General features: G+C 34.2%; 1 protein-coding gene and 1 long non-coding RNA gene across 2 annotated transcripts; one reads left to right on the plus strand and one right to left on the minus strand.

The window, feature by feature from the left end:
- The first annotated feature begins 9,100 nt into the window (after nt 1-9,100).
- Nucleotides 9,101-12,643, plus strand: LOC146952531 (uncharacterized). Its single transcript, XM_085702612.1, has 3 exons — nt 9,101-9,307; nt 11,543-12,186; nt 12,292-12,643. Exons 1-3 carry the CDS (start codon nt 9,265-9,267, stop codon nt 12,442-12,444), a joined length of 840 nt encoding a protein of 279 aa, XP_085558738.1. The 5' UTR covers nt 9,101-9,264; the 3' UTR covers nt 12,445-12,643.
- Nucleotides 12,644-14,630: 1,987 nt separating this feature from the next.
- Nucleotides 14,631-18,670, minus strand: LOC146952532 (uncharacterized). Its single transcript, XR_015006606.1, has 2 exons — nt 18,378-18,670; nt 14,631-16,457 (listed from the first exon to the last, which is right to left on the minus strand). It is a non-coding gene; the product is annotated as an uncharacterized LOC146952532 (long non-coding RNA).
- Nucleotides 18,671-18,781: the final 111 nt, after the last annotated feature.

An 18,781-nucleotide genomic window follows, 5' to 3' on the forward strand; every position in this document is an offset into this window, starting at 1 on the left:
CTAACAATTATGGTTTAAGAGATCAACTATAATACTCCACCGTAAGAGCGTACTTCACTTGAAGTTGAAACCATTCCAATAATTATTTCCACTTGTCGAAAACCAGCATAATAACTTAGAAAATTGTTGTTGACACATCTTGTTAGGCTGAGAAACACTAGTAAAAGACGAAAATGCCCCCTCGGTAGTTAACTGCCGAATTATGAAACCGGCTGCAGTTAACTACCGAGAAAAACTTCGGCAGTAAACTACCGAGGAAATCTGAAAACTTCGGCAGTTGCCGAAGTTTTCAGATTTCCTCGGTAGTTTACTGCCGAAGTTTTCCTCGGTAGTTAACTGCAGCCGGTTTCATAATTCGGCAGTTAACTACCGAGGGGGCATTTTCGTCTTTTACTAGTGTTTCTCAGCCTAACAAGATGTGTCAACATCAATTTTCAATAACTTATGGTGAAACTTCCATGTTGACGGACATCTCTTCAACCACCGCATAAGTGCAACACACCTTATATCTCCTTAGGCCCCCAAAAATTACTAAATTAGCCTTTGTAACATATACGGTATATAAATACCGAACAGTTCGGTAGGTAGGTACCGGATGACCATTTTGCTTATTATTTTGCATATTTTTGTTTCAGTTTAATACTATAATAATCTTTCTCTTATCTGTTTCATTTTTTTACCAGATTATTACTACCTACTAATATAAATCATTTTTCTTCTCCCCTCTTCTTTTTGCCAGACTCTATGATACATCATTTTCTTGATTTTGGTGTTAAAACACATGAACAACATAATATGAGACATTCTCATAGAGTTCTGCAAAAACATAATTGAAGAATCAAAGAAAAATTATGATTTCGAATTGTTATCAATGCATAGAGTAAGCATGTCTTTTGGTACATATGACAGTAGCAGTTCGTTGCACATGAATTGTAGTGTAAATTTATTATTCATATGTACGTGCTTACTCTGTTGGCAAATTCATGCACTTTTGGTAGGTTGCACAAAATTTACAAAAACAAAGGGATCAAACTTTTCATTAAAAATGACAAAACTCTAAAAAATTATGCAGAAACAAAATGAGAGAGGAAGAAGTAAGGTTTACCTCCTAATTGATTGCAAGTAAGTGAAGATTGATGTTATTTGTTCTATTGATTGTGATGAAAACACAACAAAATTGCCCAAAAAACACAAGGTTTAGAACAATATTGAAGTTGAGTGCACAAAAGAAACTAACAGCTCCCTTTATATATATATATATATATATATATATATATATATATATATATATATATATATATATATATATATATATATATATATATATATATATATAGCTAGTTGGCAGTACGGTATATATATACCAAAAGTTTAAAAAAGAAATTTGAAAATTCTGCCTCCGAACTCTATCTACCGGAAGTGTAAAACAGGGTTAAAAATGGACTTCTAGGGGGCCTAGAAGATATTGAGGGGCCCTAAAAAGCATCCTTCCAATGTTCGTGTGTTAAAAATAATATCAAATTAATCCTAACATTTTCCTACACTAAAAAATTAGTCTTTCGATAATTAAAAAATTATGGTCGATGAAATTGATTACTGATAAGGTACTTAGAGAGGGGTGGAAAGAATGAAACCATCATGCTTCAAAACTTTTTGTAAGGATTATGGTGACGATTTTTTAATCATGTGGTCCAAAATGAACCAATTTGGAGATCAGATTCCCCTTTCAAGTATAGTGTTTGCTCAATATTGCATAGTGAAGAAAATAGTAAAGACAATAGTGATAGTAACCCCTAGTTAGAGATAACTTGCTCTCCAAGTTATCTAGACATAGTTAGAATACAGCTTGTATATGATAGTTATCATGGACATTTACTTGTCTATATAAGTTGTACTGTTGCTTCATTCATAACTAATGAGAATCATTTCATTCATTTTTTACATTCATAATATGGTATCAGAAGTTTTCTCTCCTCTTTGAGGAGTTAGTTACGATCCAGTAACCGTTTTCCGCCATTGTTGCATCTTCTTCAAGCTTCGTTTTGAAGCTTTATTCTTCCTTTTTCTTGTTGAAGATACTTCATCTTCATCTTCTTTATTGTTTCTGCTTTGAATTGCACCTTCTTTTGTTCCAATTCGTTCGCATTTATCTTCTATTTTCTCTCCTTGTTCATACTCTGTTTTCATGGCTCGTGGAAACTCTGCGCCTTCTAACTCTGATTCAGATTCTCCCTACTATATTCATCCCAGTGATGGACCTAGTTCTTTGGTTATCACTCCCAAACTCAACGGTTCAAACTATCTTGCATGGCATCGTTCCATGCAACGAGCTTTGGGCGCGAAGAACAAACTTGTCTTCATTGATGGTTCCATCTCTGTTCCTGCTATTGATGATCTCAATCGTCAAGCTTGGGAACGTTGTAATCATTTGATTCACTCTTGGATCATGAATTCTGTTACAGATTCCATAGCTTAAACTATTGTATTTCATGATACTGCTTTGTCTGCTTGGGGTGATCTGAAAGAAAGATTCCAAAAGGTTGATCGTGTTCGTATTCTTTCCTTGAAATCCACCATTCACAATCTCAAGCAAGGTACCAGATTTGTTCTTGATTACTTCATTGAGCTTCGCACTCTATGGGATGAATTGAATTCACATAGACCTATTCCAAATTGCACTTGCGTTCATACTTGTAGATGTGACTCTATACGCCTTGCTAAATACTATAGAACTGAAGATCAAATTCTTCAGTTTCTTACTGGTTTGAATGAGTCTTTCTCTGTTGTGAAGACTCAAATCTTTCTCATGGATCCTTTACCTCCTATCAACAAGGTTTATTCTTTGGTAGTTCAGGAAGAAAGCCAAAATGTTGTGTTTTCCACTCCTCCTGTTATTGATGAATCCAGCATCTATGTTAATGCTTCAGATGCAAAAAGGTTTAACCCTCGTTGTAAAGGTGCCTCTAGTCCTTCAACTAGCAAGGGTAAAGATAGATATTACACCTTTTGCAATAGATACAATCACACTATAGAGTTTTGTTATCAGAAACATGGACACCCTAACTTCAATAAGGGTAATTCATCTGCCAATAATGCTAGTGCTGAGGTTTCTGATTCAAATAACCCTAGTGGCTTCAATGATGTGGTAGCACCAGATTCCAAGTTTAGTTTGACTCAAGAGAAGTATGATCATCTTGTGGCTTTGCTCCAACAGGCTAATTTGCTTTCCTCAGTATCTTCCCCTACTGGTCCTGTTTCCAATCACATTCATACTTCCAATCCATCTGCTTCTGATTCTCATCAAGCAGGTATATTCAGTGTTGTCTCTTGTTCTATTGATTCTGCTCCTCATCATTGGATTTTAGATTTAGGTGCTAATGATCATATATGTTCCTCTTTGCATTGTTTTACTTCCTTCTATAAAATTAAACCTATAAATGTTAACTTGCCTAACAAGTCTTCTGTTTTAGTTACATATGTTGGCAATGTTTCCTTTTCTTCTTTATTATACCTTACCAATGTTTTATATTGTACAACTTTCAGTTTTAATCTCATATCAATTTCTAAAATGTGCAAATCATTGTCTTGTTTTGTCAATTTTTCCACTGATAGTTGCATTATTCAGGATTTGAGTACCAAGAGGATGATTGGTTTGGGTGAAAACCTCAATGGCTTATACAGATTGGTGGTGTCTGCTGATTCCTTCAAGCCTTCTCCTCATAGTTTCAATAAAAATTTGTCTGTTTCCTGTAATAATGTTTCTCAATCTTCTTTCAGTGTAATTCCTGCTTCAGCCTTATGGCATTATAGATTGGGACATCTCTCTCACCAGAGATTGTCTCATATGCATTCTATGTACCCTTCAATTTCTTGTAATAATAAAGATGTTTGTGACATATGTCACTGGCAAAACAAAGAAAATTGCCTTTTACTCCCAGCATTTCTATTGCTTCTTCTAAATTTGAATTGCTCTATTTTGACATTTGGGGTCCTTTAGCCATTCCTTCTGTTCATAACCATAAGTATTTTCTGACCATTGTTGATGATTTTAGTAGATTTGTTTGGATCATACTCCTTAAAAGTAAATCTGAGGTATCCATTCATGTTAAGAACTTCATTACCATGATTCATACTCAATATAACATCACCCCTAAAACGGTTAGATCAGACAATGGTCCTGAATTCCTCCTCCCTGAATTTTATGCCTCTAAAGGTATCATTCACCATAGATCTTGTGTTGAAACACCACAACAAAATGCCAGATTTGAAAGAAAACATCAACATATCCTTAATGTGGCAAGAGCTTTATTATTTCAATCTAAACTCCCTAAACAGTTTTGGTGTTATGCTGTTAGTCATGCTGTTTTTCTTATCAACAGAGTCTCTACTCCTTTGCTTGACTATAAAACACCTTATCAACTCTTATATGATTCTTTACCTGATCTTAAACTCTTTAAAGTTTTTGGTTCACTGTGTTATGCTTCAACTCTTATGTCTCACAGATCCAAACTTGACCCTAGAGCCAGAAAATGTTGTTTCTTAGGTTACAAGTCAGGCTTCAAAGGTTCTATCCTCTTTGATTTACATTCTAAGGAAATTTTCATTTCTAGACATGTAATTTTTCATGACAACATTCTTCCCTATCCATCTTCTTCTCATCAACCTTCAGATTATTTTCCTTTTGACTCTCATCCTCCAGACTTCTCCCATGTCTCTCCTGAGTCCACATTTGTTGATTTTCCCATTGAATCTCCACAAATATCTTCTTCCCCTCCTAATGTTGATACTCCCATTCAACCTTTAAAAAGAGTTTCCTCCAGATGCAGACAGCCACCACCACATCTTAAAGACTACATATGCCAATCATCTGCATCACCTTCTTCTCTTACTAATAAAAATGTTTATCCTATTTCCCATTATTTGTCTTATAATAAATTGTCTAATGATCATCTTCATTTTGCTTTGTCTCTTACCACTCACACTGAGCCCACAACATATACTGAGGCTAGCAAATTTGAATGTTGGAACAAAGCCATGGAGACTGAACTGTCTGCTCTTGAACAAACTGGTACTTGGCAATTGGTTGATTTACCACCAGGAGTTAAACCAATAGGCTGCAGATGGGTGTATAAGATCAAGCATCATGCAGATGGTTCCATAGAAAGATTCAAAGCACGTTTGGTTGCTAAAGGGTACAATCAAATTGAAGGTTTGGATTATTTTGATACATATTCACCAGTTGCCAAACTCACAACTGTCAGACTCATCATTGCTTTGGCTTCTATGCATCATTGGTTCATTCATCAACTTGATGTTAATAATGCCTTTCTTCATGGTGAGCTGCAAGAAAATGTGTACATGCAGCTTCCACCAGGTATCAAATCCTCCAAACCAAATCAGGTGTGCAAACTGGTTAAATCTCTCTATGGATTAAAGCAAGCAAGCAGAAAGTGGTATGAATGATTGACCTCTTTACTTATAGCTCAAGGTTTCAAGCAAGCAAATTCAGATCACTCTTTGTTCACTAAGTCTTCATCTGAGTCATTCACTATCCTCCTTGTATATGTGGATGATATTATTCTTGCTGGGAACTCACTCTCTGAATTTCAACACATCAAAGACATTCTTCACAGTTCTTTCAAAATCAAAGATCTTGGCCAGTTAAAATATTTCCTTGGTTTAGAAGTTGCTCATTCTAAACAAGGCATTTCATTGTGCCAAAGAAAGTACTGTTTAGACTTGCTTGCTGATTCAGGTCTCACCAACTCTAAACCAGTCTCAACCCCTTCAGATCCTTCTATCAAGTTGCATAATGACTCCAGTTCACTTTATGAAGACATTTCTTCTTACAGAAGATTGATTGGGAGACTGCTGTACTTGAATACCACTAGACCTGATATTACCTTCATCACACAACAATTGAGCCAATTCCTTACAAAGCCTACACATATACATCATGCTGCTGCCATGAGAGTACTCAAATACCTCAAGAGCTGCCCAGGCAAAGGCTTATTTTTTCCCAGAGATTCCACTCTCCAACTTCTGGGCTTCTCAGATGCTGATTGGGCAAGATGTTTGGACTCTAGAAGATCAATATCAGGCCAATGTTTCTTCTTGGGTAAATCCCTTATCTCTTGGCGCACTAAGAAACAGTTGACTGTCTCAAGATCCTCTTCAGAGGCTGAATATAGAGCACTTGCAGCAGCTACTTGTGAACTGCAGTGGCTTCTATATATCATTCAGGATTTGTAGCTTTCATGCATCAAGCCACCAGTCATTTATTGTGACAATCAAAGCGCCCTTCATATTGCAGCCAATCCTGTTTTTCATGAAAGAACCAAACATCTTGAGATAGATTGTCATTTGGTTAGAGAGAAACTTCAAGCTGGTGTAATGAAACTGCTTCCTATCACTTCTCAGAACCAGATTGCAGATTTCTTCACAAAGTCCTTGCTTCCTCAGCCTTTTCACATTTTACTATCCAAGCTGGGATTGGTAGACATTTACCAACCTCCATCTTGTGGGGGGCTATTGAATAGTGAAGAAAATAGTAAAGACAATAGTGATAGTAACCCTAGTTAGAGATAACTTGCTCTCCAAGTTATCTAGACATAGTTAGAATACAGCTTGTATATGATAGTTATCATGGACATTTACTTGTCTATATAAGTTGTACTCTTGCTTCATTCATAACTAATGAGAATCATTTCATTCATTTGTTACATTCATAATACTCAACATATCAATTTTGCCTGATTGAGTTCGTCAAAAATGTAATTTTGGTAGTTGAGGGAAGTTGGCAGACCTTGTGGAAGCTAGTTGTTCAGTTGAAGGTGTGAAGTTTTATGTGGCGAGTTGTAAGGAATTGCCTAGCTATACCCATTAGATTGATTGGAAACGGGGTTAATATTGTCGCCCAATGTCCATGGTGTAGCCGATGTTTAGAGACAACAAAACACTTGTTGATGCATTGTGAAAAATGTATGCAAATTTGGAGGCAATTTGAGTCGAATATAACATATAAAGTATTTAGTATTTTGGATGTTTTATCGAAGGAGTAGTGTATGTTTGTGACGACAAGTTAAAGTATGCAGAGGAGTATGAATGCATCAATTTGAGAGAATATGTTTGAAAGTGTTGCTGAAGTAATCAATCGTTGTAGTGTTTTACTTCAAAAGTGGAGGGCGGCACATCAAGAAAGTGGGCAAGCTGCTCGTCTACAACGAGTTGTTTAGAATGGCAGATGTGGCAGCGGTCCATGTAATGTCCCAAACGACTTTAAGCATTTCCGACTGACCTTACAAACTAACACAAGTCTTTTCAGCATGTTTTGTCCTCACTCACAGACTTTTTGCGAAACTTCCCAGAACGCCACCCATCCAAAAACTACTCCAAGTCAAGCACGTTTAAATGTGGAGTTCTTATTGAATGAACTAATGCATCTTGTTAGTATAGGTGGTACCAAACAATTCTTATAAGTCTTCTTTCAACCATGCAGTCATATCCTTGCATAGCCTTAGGATCCCTCTCATTCCGATGTGATTCAGTTTGGCTAGAAGTCGCCGGAAGCCGCACATTGTTATGCCTTGTACACCGACGACCACTCCCCATCCTTGTCAGCCTCGGGTATTACTACCCACACACATGTTCATTAGATGGGATATCAACGCGTCTTTTTTTAAGCAACATAATAAGGTTGAAATTGAGACTTGATTAAGGGACGAGTATGAAATGTTTAAGGGTACATTTTGAATGTTAAGGAGGACGTGACTTCAGGCTTATGGGGAATTATCGAGTGGAAGTGTGATTAGTGTTCAAACAAGTTATCTTTCTATAAATTTGAAGAGCGTTATGGACTCTTTTAATTTGTCAGTCAATGATGAAACTTAGGCATTTTCCATTTTATGCATATGTCGTAGTACTTTATCATGTACTATAACAACTCATATGTCAAATTTTTTAGGAGAGAGATTAATATGGTTGCTCGTAACCTTGCTAAGGTTGTTACACACAACATCAATTCTCAAGTTGACATTCTATCTTGTATTGATCATTTCATTTTTAATGAAATGTATCAATTTTTGCATATCTGTTTATGTTAGATGTATCTTAAATAATAGAAACACAATGATAATTTTTAGAAAATGATAAAATCTTAGTGTTTTGTATTTCTTATCGGAGAGAGTTGCTTTTTGATTTATGTTGATGAGAACATTGTTGGAAGATAATGAAGTTGTAATGCTGGATTAAATTTGAAATATTGTTGAAAATAAGTTGTTTTTACCTTTTTAACTTGGTTTAAATGCAAGGAATGAAAAATTGTATCGTCTCACAAAAAATCGCAAAGACCCAAACCACATTGGACTAGTTTGGTTTTTATTTTAAAATTCAACCAAACTAAAAATTTCATGTCTTTTGCAGTTGACATGACTTTTATCCTCAAAACCAAATTAACCTGCACCACAAACACCCATAATTTTTGATAATTCTAATTATATCCTTAAATGTCATAGATAATTTTACAATATAAATGCAATGGAAAAGGTTAAGGACATTTGAATGTTGTCTTTCGACTAGTTATTGTTATATGGAGGGACGAAAATCAAATCCACACACCCTACTTATTCACCTGGAATAAGGAGAATTTTAATTTGACCAAAATAAAAAAAAGAGGCTAAATTACACCAAAGATCTTTTAAGTTTGAGATTTGTAAGAGATTAGTCCTTTAAGTTATTTTGGTCATACATAAGTCTTTTAAGTTTAGGTTTGTAACAGATCTTTTAAGTTATTTTGGTCACACATAAGTCTTTTAAGTTTGTAAACGTTTTGGCTAAATTACACCAAAGGTATTTTAAGTTTGAGGTTTGTAATAAATTAGTCCTTTAAGTTATTTTGGTCACACATAAGTCCTTTAAGTTTGTAAACGTTTTCAATTTAGTCATTTTGTTAACCAAAACATTACAAAAATGATGATGTGACAGAATGACTAAATCGAAAATGTTTACAAACTTAAAGGACTTAGGTGTGACCAAAATAACCGGTCTATTACAAACCTCAAACTTAAAAACTTATATATGTAACCAAAATAACTTAAAAACTAATCTATTAGGAAACTTAAATTTAAAGGATATCGTTGCAAAAACATAAGGCGCGAATCCCCCCTTTTCCTCTCTTGATTCAGTTAAGTGAACCCTATCGCACCCAATCCTCGTTTTACTGACGGCACACGCGACGCAGGAGGAAGAAGAACGTTATCTGTGACTATGACGGATCGACACAAACATTTTCTCCGGCAACCCTTATCAGGTAAAAATTCACTACTCGTTCCTTCCCTTCCCTTCTCTCTCCCGTGTCTCTGTAAAAACCTAAATCCCTAAAACGGTTTCGTTTCACCTAAATTTACACCTTGTTTGTTTTTTCTTGCCGGTGGAAGAAGCTGTTAGGGTTTTTGTCTTACTCGATTTTTCTAGATCTAAATGTTAGGGTTTTCAGTACATGCATTATCTACTTTCATATCCAATGTAATTATGTAATTACTTTTCAATTTGTTTTATTTTCATATATCATGATCTTAGTACTTCAATTTTGAAAATATTTCAAGAGGAGTATGAAGCACATACACGGACACCGAACACTACACGACACTGACATGTTAGTATCGTTCAATTTTTTAAAAAATTAATTAATTGAATGTAATTGTCGTTGTGGTGTTGGACACCGAACACACCCTTCCATCAGAAGTGTTCGTGCTACGGAGGTTGGAGTAATTCTCATATATTTTCTTTTTGAAATTCAAGTCCGTGCTTTTTTTTTGTTTTATTTCCGCAAATTTGGTGTTAAGATTTGCAATTGCAAAACTCAAGGGTAAAATTTTGGGTTTCATTTCCCTTCCTGCATATGTGTCGTTTCTTTGTTCTACCCTAGCAAAAGGTAAGGTTTTTTTGTTTTGTTGTATCTTATTATTCAAATCATTCTTTGTTTCAGACTCTGTGTTTTTATTATCAAGTTTGTTGGATGAATATTGAAAGAATGTAGGTTCTGGCTGATATTTAGCTTTTGTTGTATCTTATTATTCATATTTTTCTTTGTTTTAGACTTCATGTGTTTTTATTATCAAGTTTGTAGGATGAATATGGGAAGAGTGTAGATTGTGGCTGAGATTTAGCTCTGTTCTTGTATTTGTTCTTTAAACATGTGTAAAATAATTCTTCTTGTTAATTAAACCCAAAAACACATTGGTTCAGAATGTTATGATCCTTGTGTTATATTTGGTTGTGCATTGTTCTTTTGTTCTAGTACAAGTCTTTAATTTATAAGACAATAACATTTTGGGTTCGTGAATTTGGTTCAAGGAAATTAAGAATGCTCTGGTAAATTATTTAGTTTTGGAGTCTGATCGATCCTCTTATTTTGGCATAGGAGTTAAGTGTGTAAATTTTTTATGCATAGAGATGAAGTCTTGAAACAAATCAACAAATTGGTTAACTGCAATCAGCTTGTTAAGGTGATATTATTAATTTGCTTGCATTGCCTGAACAGCTAGGGAAATGACATCAAGTGTCAATATTCCATGAACGCGCTGATCAAATATCACCAGTAACTTTGGAGCCACATTGAACACTGTATTTTTATTCTAAGTATTTGGAGAGAGAACTATGCATTTTTATAAGTGTGGAATCATATTTGCTTTGTATTTTTACTGTTTCATCATCGGAACTTCATTTTTACAAATGCAAAATGGGATGTGCTTTGTAATTTTATAAATGCAGGATATTAGAAAAGCAATATTTTATAGAATTTTAAAACAGGTTTCTAGTACTCAACCCGATAGTGCTATTTTGTCACTATTACTGTATAATTTTTATTTTATGTAAATTATTTTTCTTACATGTTTTTAGCTGTTGCATTTGCCAAATTTTAATTTGCCTATTAACAGCATTCACGAAAAAAGTTGATTTTCTGTTTAGTGAATTTTCTCAATTGGGTAAATGAATATGCAGCCTTGATACGTAACTTCTTTCAGTATGGATTTCATTATATGCAGAGAATGTTATCAAGTATGTCAATTGATGTTGGTCTATTAGTAAACCTTCCGGTTGGGCCTGTTGAAAAGTCGATGCCGTATGACTTGTAATTAACTTTGTAGTTATAACAGGAATATTGTTAGCCAAATTTTGAGTGTTTATGTTATTTTTGAGTTTATGTCAAACACTGGAAAGTATATACATGATATATTTGAAACCCGTCATCTTCAACTCTCATTTAAAATCACTCTAAATAAAACCCTTATTTTACAAAATGTGTGTTTCATTACTCATTCCTATCATCCATTAATTATATTTGCACAATTTTCATTTGAAAGCAAATGAAACGTGACTCTAATTTCCTTCTAATTGTTTCTTTTGCGTTTTGTTTTTACGTATTACTGGTATCGTTTGAATAAGCCAATCTTTTCATTTTAAAAAGGGTCCAGATGGGCCAACGCAGAATGTGTACTTACTGTATAAGCCTATTTTTCTCATGAACATGATACCATTTCAGGTATGGAGGATCCCTCTGCTGGTTTGAAGCCTAACAGTGCTGAACCAGTCGATGAGTCTCTTGATTTCGCTAAACACTTTGCCACCGATAAAGAATTTCGTAATCGAGATGACCTGCTGAAGTGGGTTCGAGGTGAAGCAGCCAAGTTAGGGTTTGGTATTGTTATTTCAAAGTCAAATAATAGAGGAACACAAACTCTTATACTTGAATGCAAAAGGAGTGGTGTATATAAGAAGCAGTCGAAACGCCAAGACACAAGATTCAAAAAATGTGAGTGTCCATTCAGATTGCGGGGTTATTTTTTGCCCTCTGGCGTATGGGAAGTTACTGTAGTATGTGGAAAACACAATCATGAGATGATGGAAAATTTAGAAGAACAGCCTATTGCAGGCCGTTTAAATGAGGAAGAGATGAAACTCGTTCATGAGATGACAAATAACACTGTCCGTCCAAAAAATATTCTTATGACTTTGAAGAAAAGAAGAGCTGACGATGGGATTACTATCAAGCAGATTTATAATGCACGTTCGAGGTATAACAAGTCTATGAAGGGTCCAAAATCTGAAGTGTTGGTTGATGATGACGGTGTGCCAAAGGAAGATCAACCAGATATATCTATTTTGCCAGAGTTGGAAGCGATTCAGGTTTGATTCAATAGTAATTCTGTTCTGGTATTTCACACATCCGAATTGGCCCTTCTAGATGAAACAAATTCTCATTTAATTTTTTAATTTTTTTTTAATTTTCAGATTCGGTTTAACAATGCTGATTACAATACGAAGATACTTATTAAAGAGCAGCTGCATCAAATAGCTTTCCCAGAAACGATGGCGCCATGTCCTCCTGCAGAGAAGGAGAAGGAAAATTGGGACTTTTATGATTTAGAAACTTGTGAAATATGATGTATTGGAATTGGTTTTTGGTGGAAAAGGAAATATTGGAAACGAGTTTTGGGAGTTTGGGATTGAGAAATGGTTTTGAAGTTTTGAGACAACTTGAAATGACAGTTTAGGGGGCTGCTTTATGTACTTTTTAAAATTAAGAAAAATTGTTTCGTTTTTTATTTTATTTTTAAAGTTACTTAATTTTATATAGGCTCAATTATACTTTTTTTTAGATTTTAATTTGATCCCTTAAGTCTTTTTTCTTTCATTTTGGTCTCATAAGTTACAAAATTTATATAATTTGGTCCTTTAATTTTTTTTCGTTTCATTTCGGTCCCTTAAGTTTTAACGTTGGACACTTGGTCTCTAAAGTTACAAATAAAGACATTTTTGTTCTTAATAGGATAGACTAAAATGTCTAAAGTTTGTAACCTAATGATCAAAGTATCTAGCATTTGTTGGTTAAATGACCAAAATGAAAGGATAAAACTTAAAATTAAATTGTCTAACATTTGTAATTTAAGGACCAAAATAAAAGAAAAAGCACTTGGACCAAAATAAACATATCTGGTTTTATTCTTTTTGGTGCCAATTTTAATGGATTAATTTGGTTTCTTAAAAAAAAAAGAAACCAAATAAAACTAGAAAAGAGTGGAGGAATTATTTATTGTGCTATAGGTATAGGTATATATATAAAAAAAGGGTTAAGAATGGGGTGGCCATGACCTTCCCATTTGATGAGGGGATTTTCAAAATTTTAATCCTCTTAGCGGAACAAATCCCATTAGAATGGATCTTGATTAAATATTAACCACAAATCAAACACATAATTAAACAATTTAGGGATTCATGTGTTTACCTCTTGAAAAACAGAACCTTTGTAGCATAATTGTTTCTGATCACGAGCAAAGCAACATAGCGATGCCTCTACTTAGCCCACACGAACAAAACTTCTCCGATGACCGGTGCTAGTCAATTCCTACGGAGATTCAGAGAGAACAAGGTTTAGAGAGCGGCGGCTAGGGTTTCACAACTTTTGTGAATTAGGTTAATCACTTCAACCAACAAAAAAGTTTCAGCACAAGAGTTCTATCCTAGTTCTGCCTCTGAGGAAGGAGTTTGATCAATATATTTGTATGTCGGGATTAGCCAATCCGAATGATTTCCGTTTAGATTGTGTAATTTGGAGAGGGACAAATTTGACAAAAAATAAATGATTTTGGAGGCTTTTGAGAATGTGGAGGTGAAATATGTACTCCATTATGAATTGATATTTATTAATGCTTATAGAGAAGGTGTTTATAGAAGGGCCTTATCTCTCTCTCTTTTTTTTTTTTTTGGATTTCATTTAATATATTTTGCAATAAAATAATTAAGCGTTGTTGAAATGTAATAATAGAGTTAGTGAGATCTATTGATAAATTTTGTTGTGGCGTCGGGTTGGAGAAATTTATTGTTTATAGATACTTACATTAAAAATTATAAAATAGATGATATTTACGTGTGAGACTCACTTAAATACCTAAATAGAGGAGCTTCATTGTGGATGGTGCAATGAATTTGAAAATTATGTTGTTAACTTCTTACTTTCCCATCAACGGTTAATCCATCAGCAAGCAAAGAGGTTGTCTTAGAAATTTGTAGAAGGTCATACTAAGAGCATATCCAATCCAATCCAATCTATATAATTTAAGCAACCCATTTTAGGTTATTTATCGCTCATTTAGTGAGTACTATTTTTCCACATCACTTTAATACAATCCACAATATTTTTACTTCAGTCGTGCATATTTAGGCAATTCATAACATACAATAGCTTATTTAATTATTTTGTTGGTTGATTGCAAGCATAATTAATGTTATATTCGTATGGAACAACAACTTAAATATGTCAGTCTTCACTTTTTTATAGAACTCAAATCTCCACATAGATATGAAACAAGTATGAAATAGTAGCATAGTATTTGAAATCCAATGATAAAATCCGGTTTGGAGATGCTCTAAGTTTGATTATAATTAGGCATTTAATTTAAAATTTGTGGATGTATATTTTTTCAAAAGTAATCACAAATCGTAGTTGGATGAATACTAAATGTTTGAGTGAAGCATATGAGAAAGGAGTGGACGAATTTATACAATATGCTTTCGTAAAACTTCATCCTTGTGTTAAATGTTTGAATGTAGATCCGTCACATTTTGAGGAATGCGAAAACATCTTATTTGTCATGCCCTTATGATTGTTTATTGTATCAAAATGAGTTTAAAGAGTTGAACAAATGTGCTATAGGTGTGGGCTATCACACTATAGAGTGAAAGACATTGATTCCTATCGATGAAAGCACAACGCGTCCTCATACAAATGTGTTATGATAATGCTCAAACGATTGTCCACCAGTGTAAATGATACAAACAATCATACAAGTGAGTTAGGACTTCACATCTTCATTCATAACCTTAGACATTAGGATATACTCCATCTAGTCACATTTATAAGCAACTATTCCATTTTCAGATACATCAATTATTCAATGAATCTGAAAAAGAATATTTGCCTGTAAATGTGACAAGAGGGAGTATTAGAAAAGCAACTAGTATAGAAGTATAAAAGAAACGAAAAATCGCAAGACAATAGACACAATCTTTGTTCTCGTACCCTTGCCTCTCTTCTGTGTATATATGAGCAATACTCAACAGTGTAGAGTCCTCTCACATATATTGCTCAACACCTATTCTTCATTCAATGTGAGACTTCTAACACATAATGAGACTCTTCACATCCTTGATCAAACTGCAAAAACCATTCTCACTTTCCCACCAGGTCAAATCAAACTCTGGTATTATTGTTTGAACTTCCCAGGGTGCCTTAAAACTTGAGCAGATCATCACATTGATCAAAGAGTAATCACATACTACCTTCGTCCCTATATATAAGACCCTTTTGCTAAAATCACGGGAATTAAGAAAGTAGATATTTGTATTAAAGTTGTTTGTAATCACTATTGTTTTTACAATTTTATCCTTAAAAGAAAGAGTTAATTTATGTTTTCCATATGCTATTTATTGTTGATTGAAGAAAAAGATGTATAATAAATAGGGGCATGTATGTAAAGAAATAATTAATGTAGTTGGAAATAGCAAAGGAGTCTTATAAAAAGGGACAAAAAAAATTCTCAAAAGAGTCTTATAATTAGGGACGGAGGTAGTATGTAAGTTTGAAAACTACATCTTCATCAAAAACCTTAAGACATAATCTCACTTATATAATGTTTAATATTTACTCCTCCATCCAATATGAGACTTGTAACACACACTTGAGACATCAACAAAAACCTCTAGGTAAAAACATAAATTAACAATTCAAATCGGAGGGGAAAAAAAGTTTCTAATTCTATCATCACTAAATTTATTAAAAAAATAAAATGGAACTGGAGATCAAACTCACAAATTGGATCCTCTATAGTCTGTTGTACTATAAAACTGGCCGTAGAGGATTCAACAATTTTCTATCTACTACATCCGTCCCTAATTATAAGACCCTTTTGAGAATTTTTTTTGTCCCTTTTTATAAGACTCCTTTGCTATTTCCAACTACATTAATTATTTCTTTACATACATGCCCCTATTTATTATACATCTTTTTCTTCAATCAACAATAAATAGCATATGGAAAACATAAATTAACTCTTTCTTTTAAGGATAAAATTGTAAAAACAATAGTGATTACAAACAACTTTAATACAAATATCTACTTTCTTAATTCCCGTGATTTTAGCAAAAGGGTCTTATATATAGGGACGGAGGTAGTATAATTTTTGCCATTAATTATATTGGTTTTGTATTAGTGTTAAATATTTTTAATAAAAAAATTTGTGCTAATGATTGAGTGTTTAAAGTTAATGATTGAGTGTTTAAAGTTAATGATTCACCTCACAAACCCTGCGTTCTATAGCTGCCTCAATGAATTTTATTAATCGTTCCTTCTCACTTGTTGTATTCAAAGCATATCCATTTATGTGCCTGATGAAATACTCCTGTTAACCCATCAACACAAACTAATTAGTCAGGTCATCGATAATGTACCAAATATACAATATTTTGAATCTTACATGGTCACTTAATTTTAAAACTTGGGAACATTGACATTGTGTACCATGTTTAGATTTTGAGGTTTAGGAGAAATAGAGTGAAAAGAGTTATAACGGTTTGAATGAGAATAAGACTGAGAGAATCATTATCATAAAAGATAGTGAAATGGATACATAAGGCTTGGAGGTGATTAAAAAACTAAGAGCATCGTAATTCTCTAACAAGGACTCCTTAAATGGACCCCACGTGACACATCACTTATTTATAATTTTTTAATAAAAGTACCTATTAAGGACTCAATGACTCCAATGACAATACACTAATAAGGACTCCAATGAAAAGTACTTAAATATGTCCCACTATCTTTGCATATTAAACAAAAATAATTTATCTATTACTCATTTTTACAAGTGGGACCAAGTAGTACACATTTTATTACTTCTTTATGCAAGTGGGACCAAGTAGTACATATTTTATTACTTCTTTATGCAAGTGGGACCAAGTAGTAAACATTTCTTTATTTGTACCAAAAGAAATTTGTCAAACCATACATTTTAATTCCTTTTAACTTGATTTTATATCTATTGTTAAGAGTCCCACATCAGGTAGGTGATGGCCAGACAATGTGTTTATAAGTGGGGGCAATCCTCACCTCACAAGCCGGTTTTGTGGGGTTGTGTTAGGCCCAACCACCATTTCTAAGATGGTATCAAAGCCTCTCCAAGATCCATTGGGCCACCTACTATCAGGTTTCCGCTATTGGGCCACCCACCATTTATGTCCACGAACCAAGCCCAATAGTGATGGTCGTGAGGGGTGTGTTAAGAGTCCCACATCGGGTAGGTGATGGCCTGACAATGTGTTTATAAGTGGGGGCAATCCTCACCTCAAAAGCCAGTTTTGTGGGGTTGTGTTAGGCCCAACCACCATTTCTAAGATCTATGACTATAATAAAGATTTAGATTATCTATGACTATAATAAAGATTTAGATTCCGTTGCTATCAGGTTTCCGCTATCGGGCCACCCACCATTTATGTCCACGAACCAAGCCCAATAGTGCTGGTCGTGAGGGGTGTGTTAAGAGTCCCACATCGGGTAGGTGATGACCTGACAATGTGTTTATAAGTGGGGGCAATCCTCACATCACAAGCCGATTTTGTGGGGTTGTGTTAGGCCCAACCACCATTTCTAAGATCTATGACTATAATAAAGATTTAGATTTCTTCCTTGGTTTTGCCCTCCTGTAATATAGGGCACTTTTGGTTTTACCCCTGTAAAAATAATTTAAATTGATTCTGGGTTCTATTTCAAAAAATAATAAATATGCCAAATAAGTAGGGGTGTGCAAAGTTAAAACCAAACCAAAACCAAAACCAAATATTGGTTTTGGTTTTGTTTCTGAAACCACTTCACTAAAAACCGGTTTTTAAGTACAACCAGTTTGGATATGGTTCAGAACCGGTTTGGAACCGGTTTGAAACCGGTTTGTCAGAAAAACCAGTTTTTTGAACTAATCCAGTTTTTTTATTCAATCATCCACCAAGAAAGCTAACAGCACAAAAAAAAATGAAAATAAAAGCTTGATACTCACAATTATGCACACCAACGCTATGCTATCTTCATAACAAAAAAATGAAAATAAAAGCTTGATTCTCATAACCTAACACAAAATCACCGAATCTGGATTCACAGTAACATAACAAACTATCAAACTAAAAATAAAATAATCGAAGTTAATTAAGCTAGTAAAGTTACGCAATCGAACTCGTTTTTCAATTAGGTTTTGGAAATGAACAAAAAAAATGTGAAAAAATAGAGAGAAAAAAAAGAAGTAGTGAAGTGAAGAGTGAAGAAGAAGAAGAACCTCGGAAAGGAACTGAGCACAGAGAAGTTGAGAGATGAAGATAGCGTTGGAGTGCATGAAATGGTGAAGATTATTCTGAACGCAGTTTATGAGAATCGATTCCATGGTGGATTTGATACTCACAGTTTATGAAAATGGCCAAATGGTTAAAATCCGAATCCGAATTTTAACCGGTTCGATATCCAACCCGTTTAAAATGGATTGGTTGGTAACCCATTTACAAAAAATCCAGATATTTTAAAGTGGACTGGATATGGTTATGGGTTTGGGCCTAAAACTGGTTGTTATGCACACCCCTACAAATAAGCATGCCACGTCATCCTTTTTACACAATCATAGGTGTCTCAACGTGCCACATCAACTTAAATGTACAGTCATACGTTTGAGGGTCTAAAACCAAAGAA

This window comes from Medicago sativa, chromosome 1 (genome assembly GCF_051527215.1).
Source record: "Medicago sativa cultivar Bolivia chromosome 1, Bolivia_mono, whole genome shotgun sequence".
In the NCBI taxonomy this organism is placed as follows: Eukaryota; Viridiplantae; Streptophyta; class Magnoliopsida; order Fabales; family Fabaceae; genus Medicago; species Medicago sativa.

What these genes read in the sequence shown, in the direction of transcription:
- LOC146952531 (XM_085702612.1), top strand. Translation starts at nt 9,265, where the DNA reads ATGACGGATCGACACAAACATTTTCTCCGGCAACCCTTATCAG. An exon ending in TCTCCGGCAACCCTTATCAG is followed by an intron (nt 9,308 to 11,542) that starts GTAAAAATTCAC and finishes ATACCATTTCAG; the next exon opens with GTATGGAGGATCCCTCTGCT. An exon ending in CAGAGTTGGAAGCGATTCAG is followed by an intron (nt 12,187 to 12,291) that starts GTTTGATTCAAT and finishes TTTAATTTTCAG; the next exon opens with ATTCGGTTTAACAATGCTGA.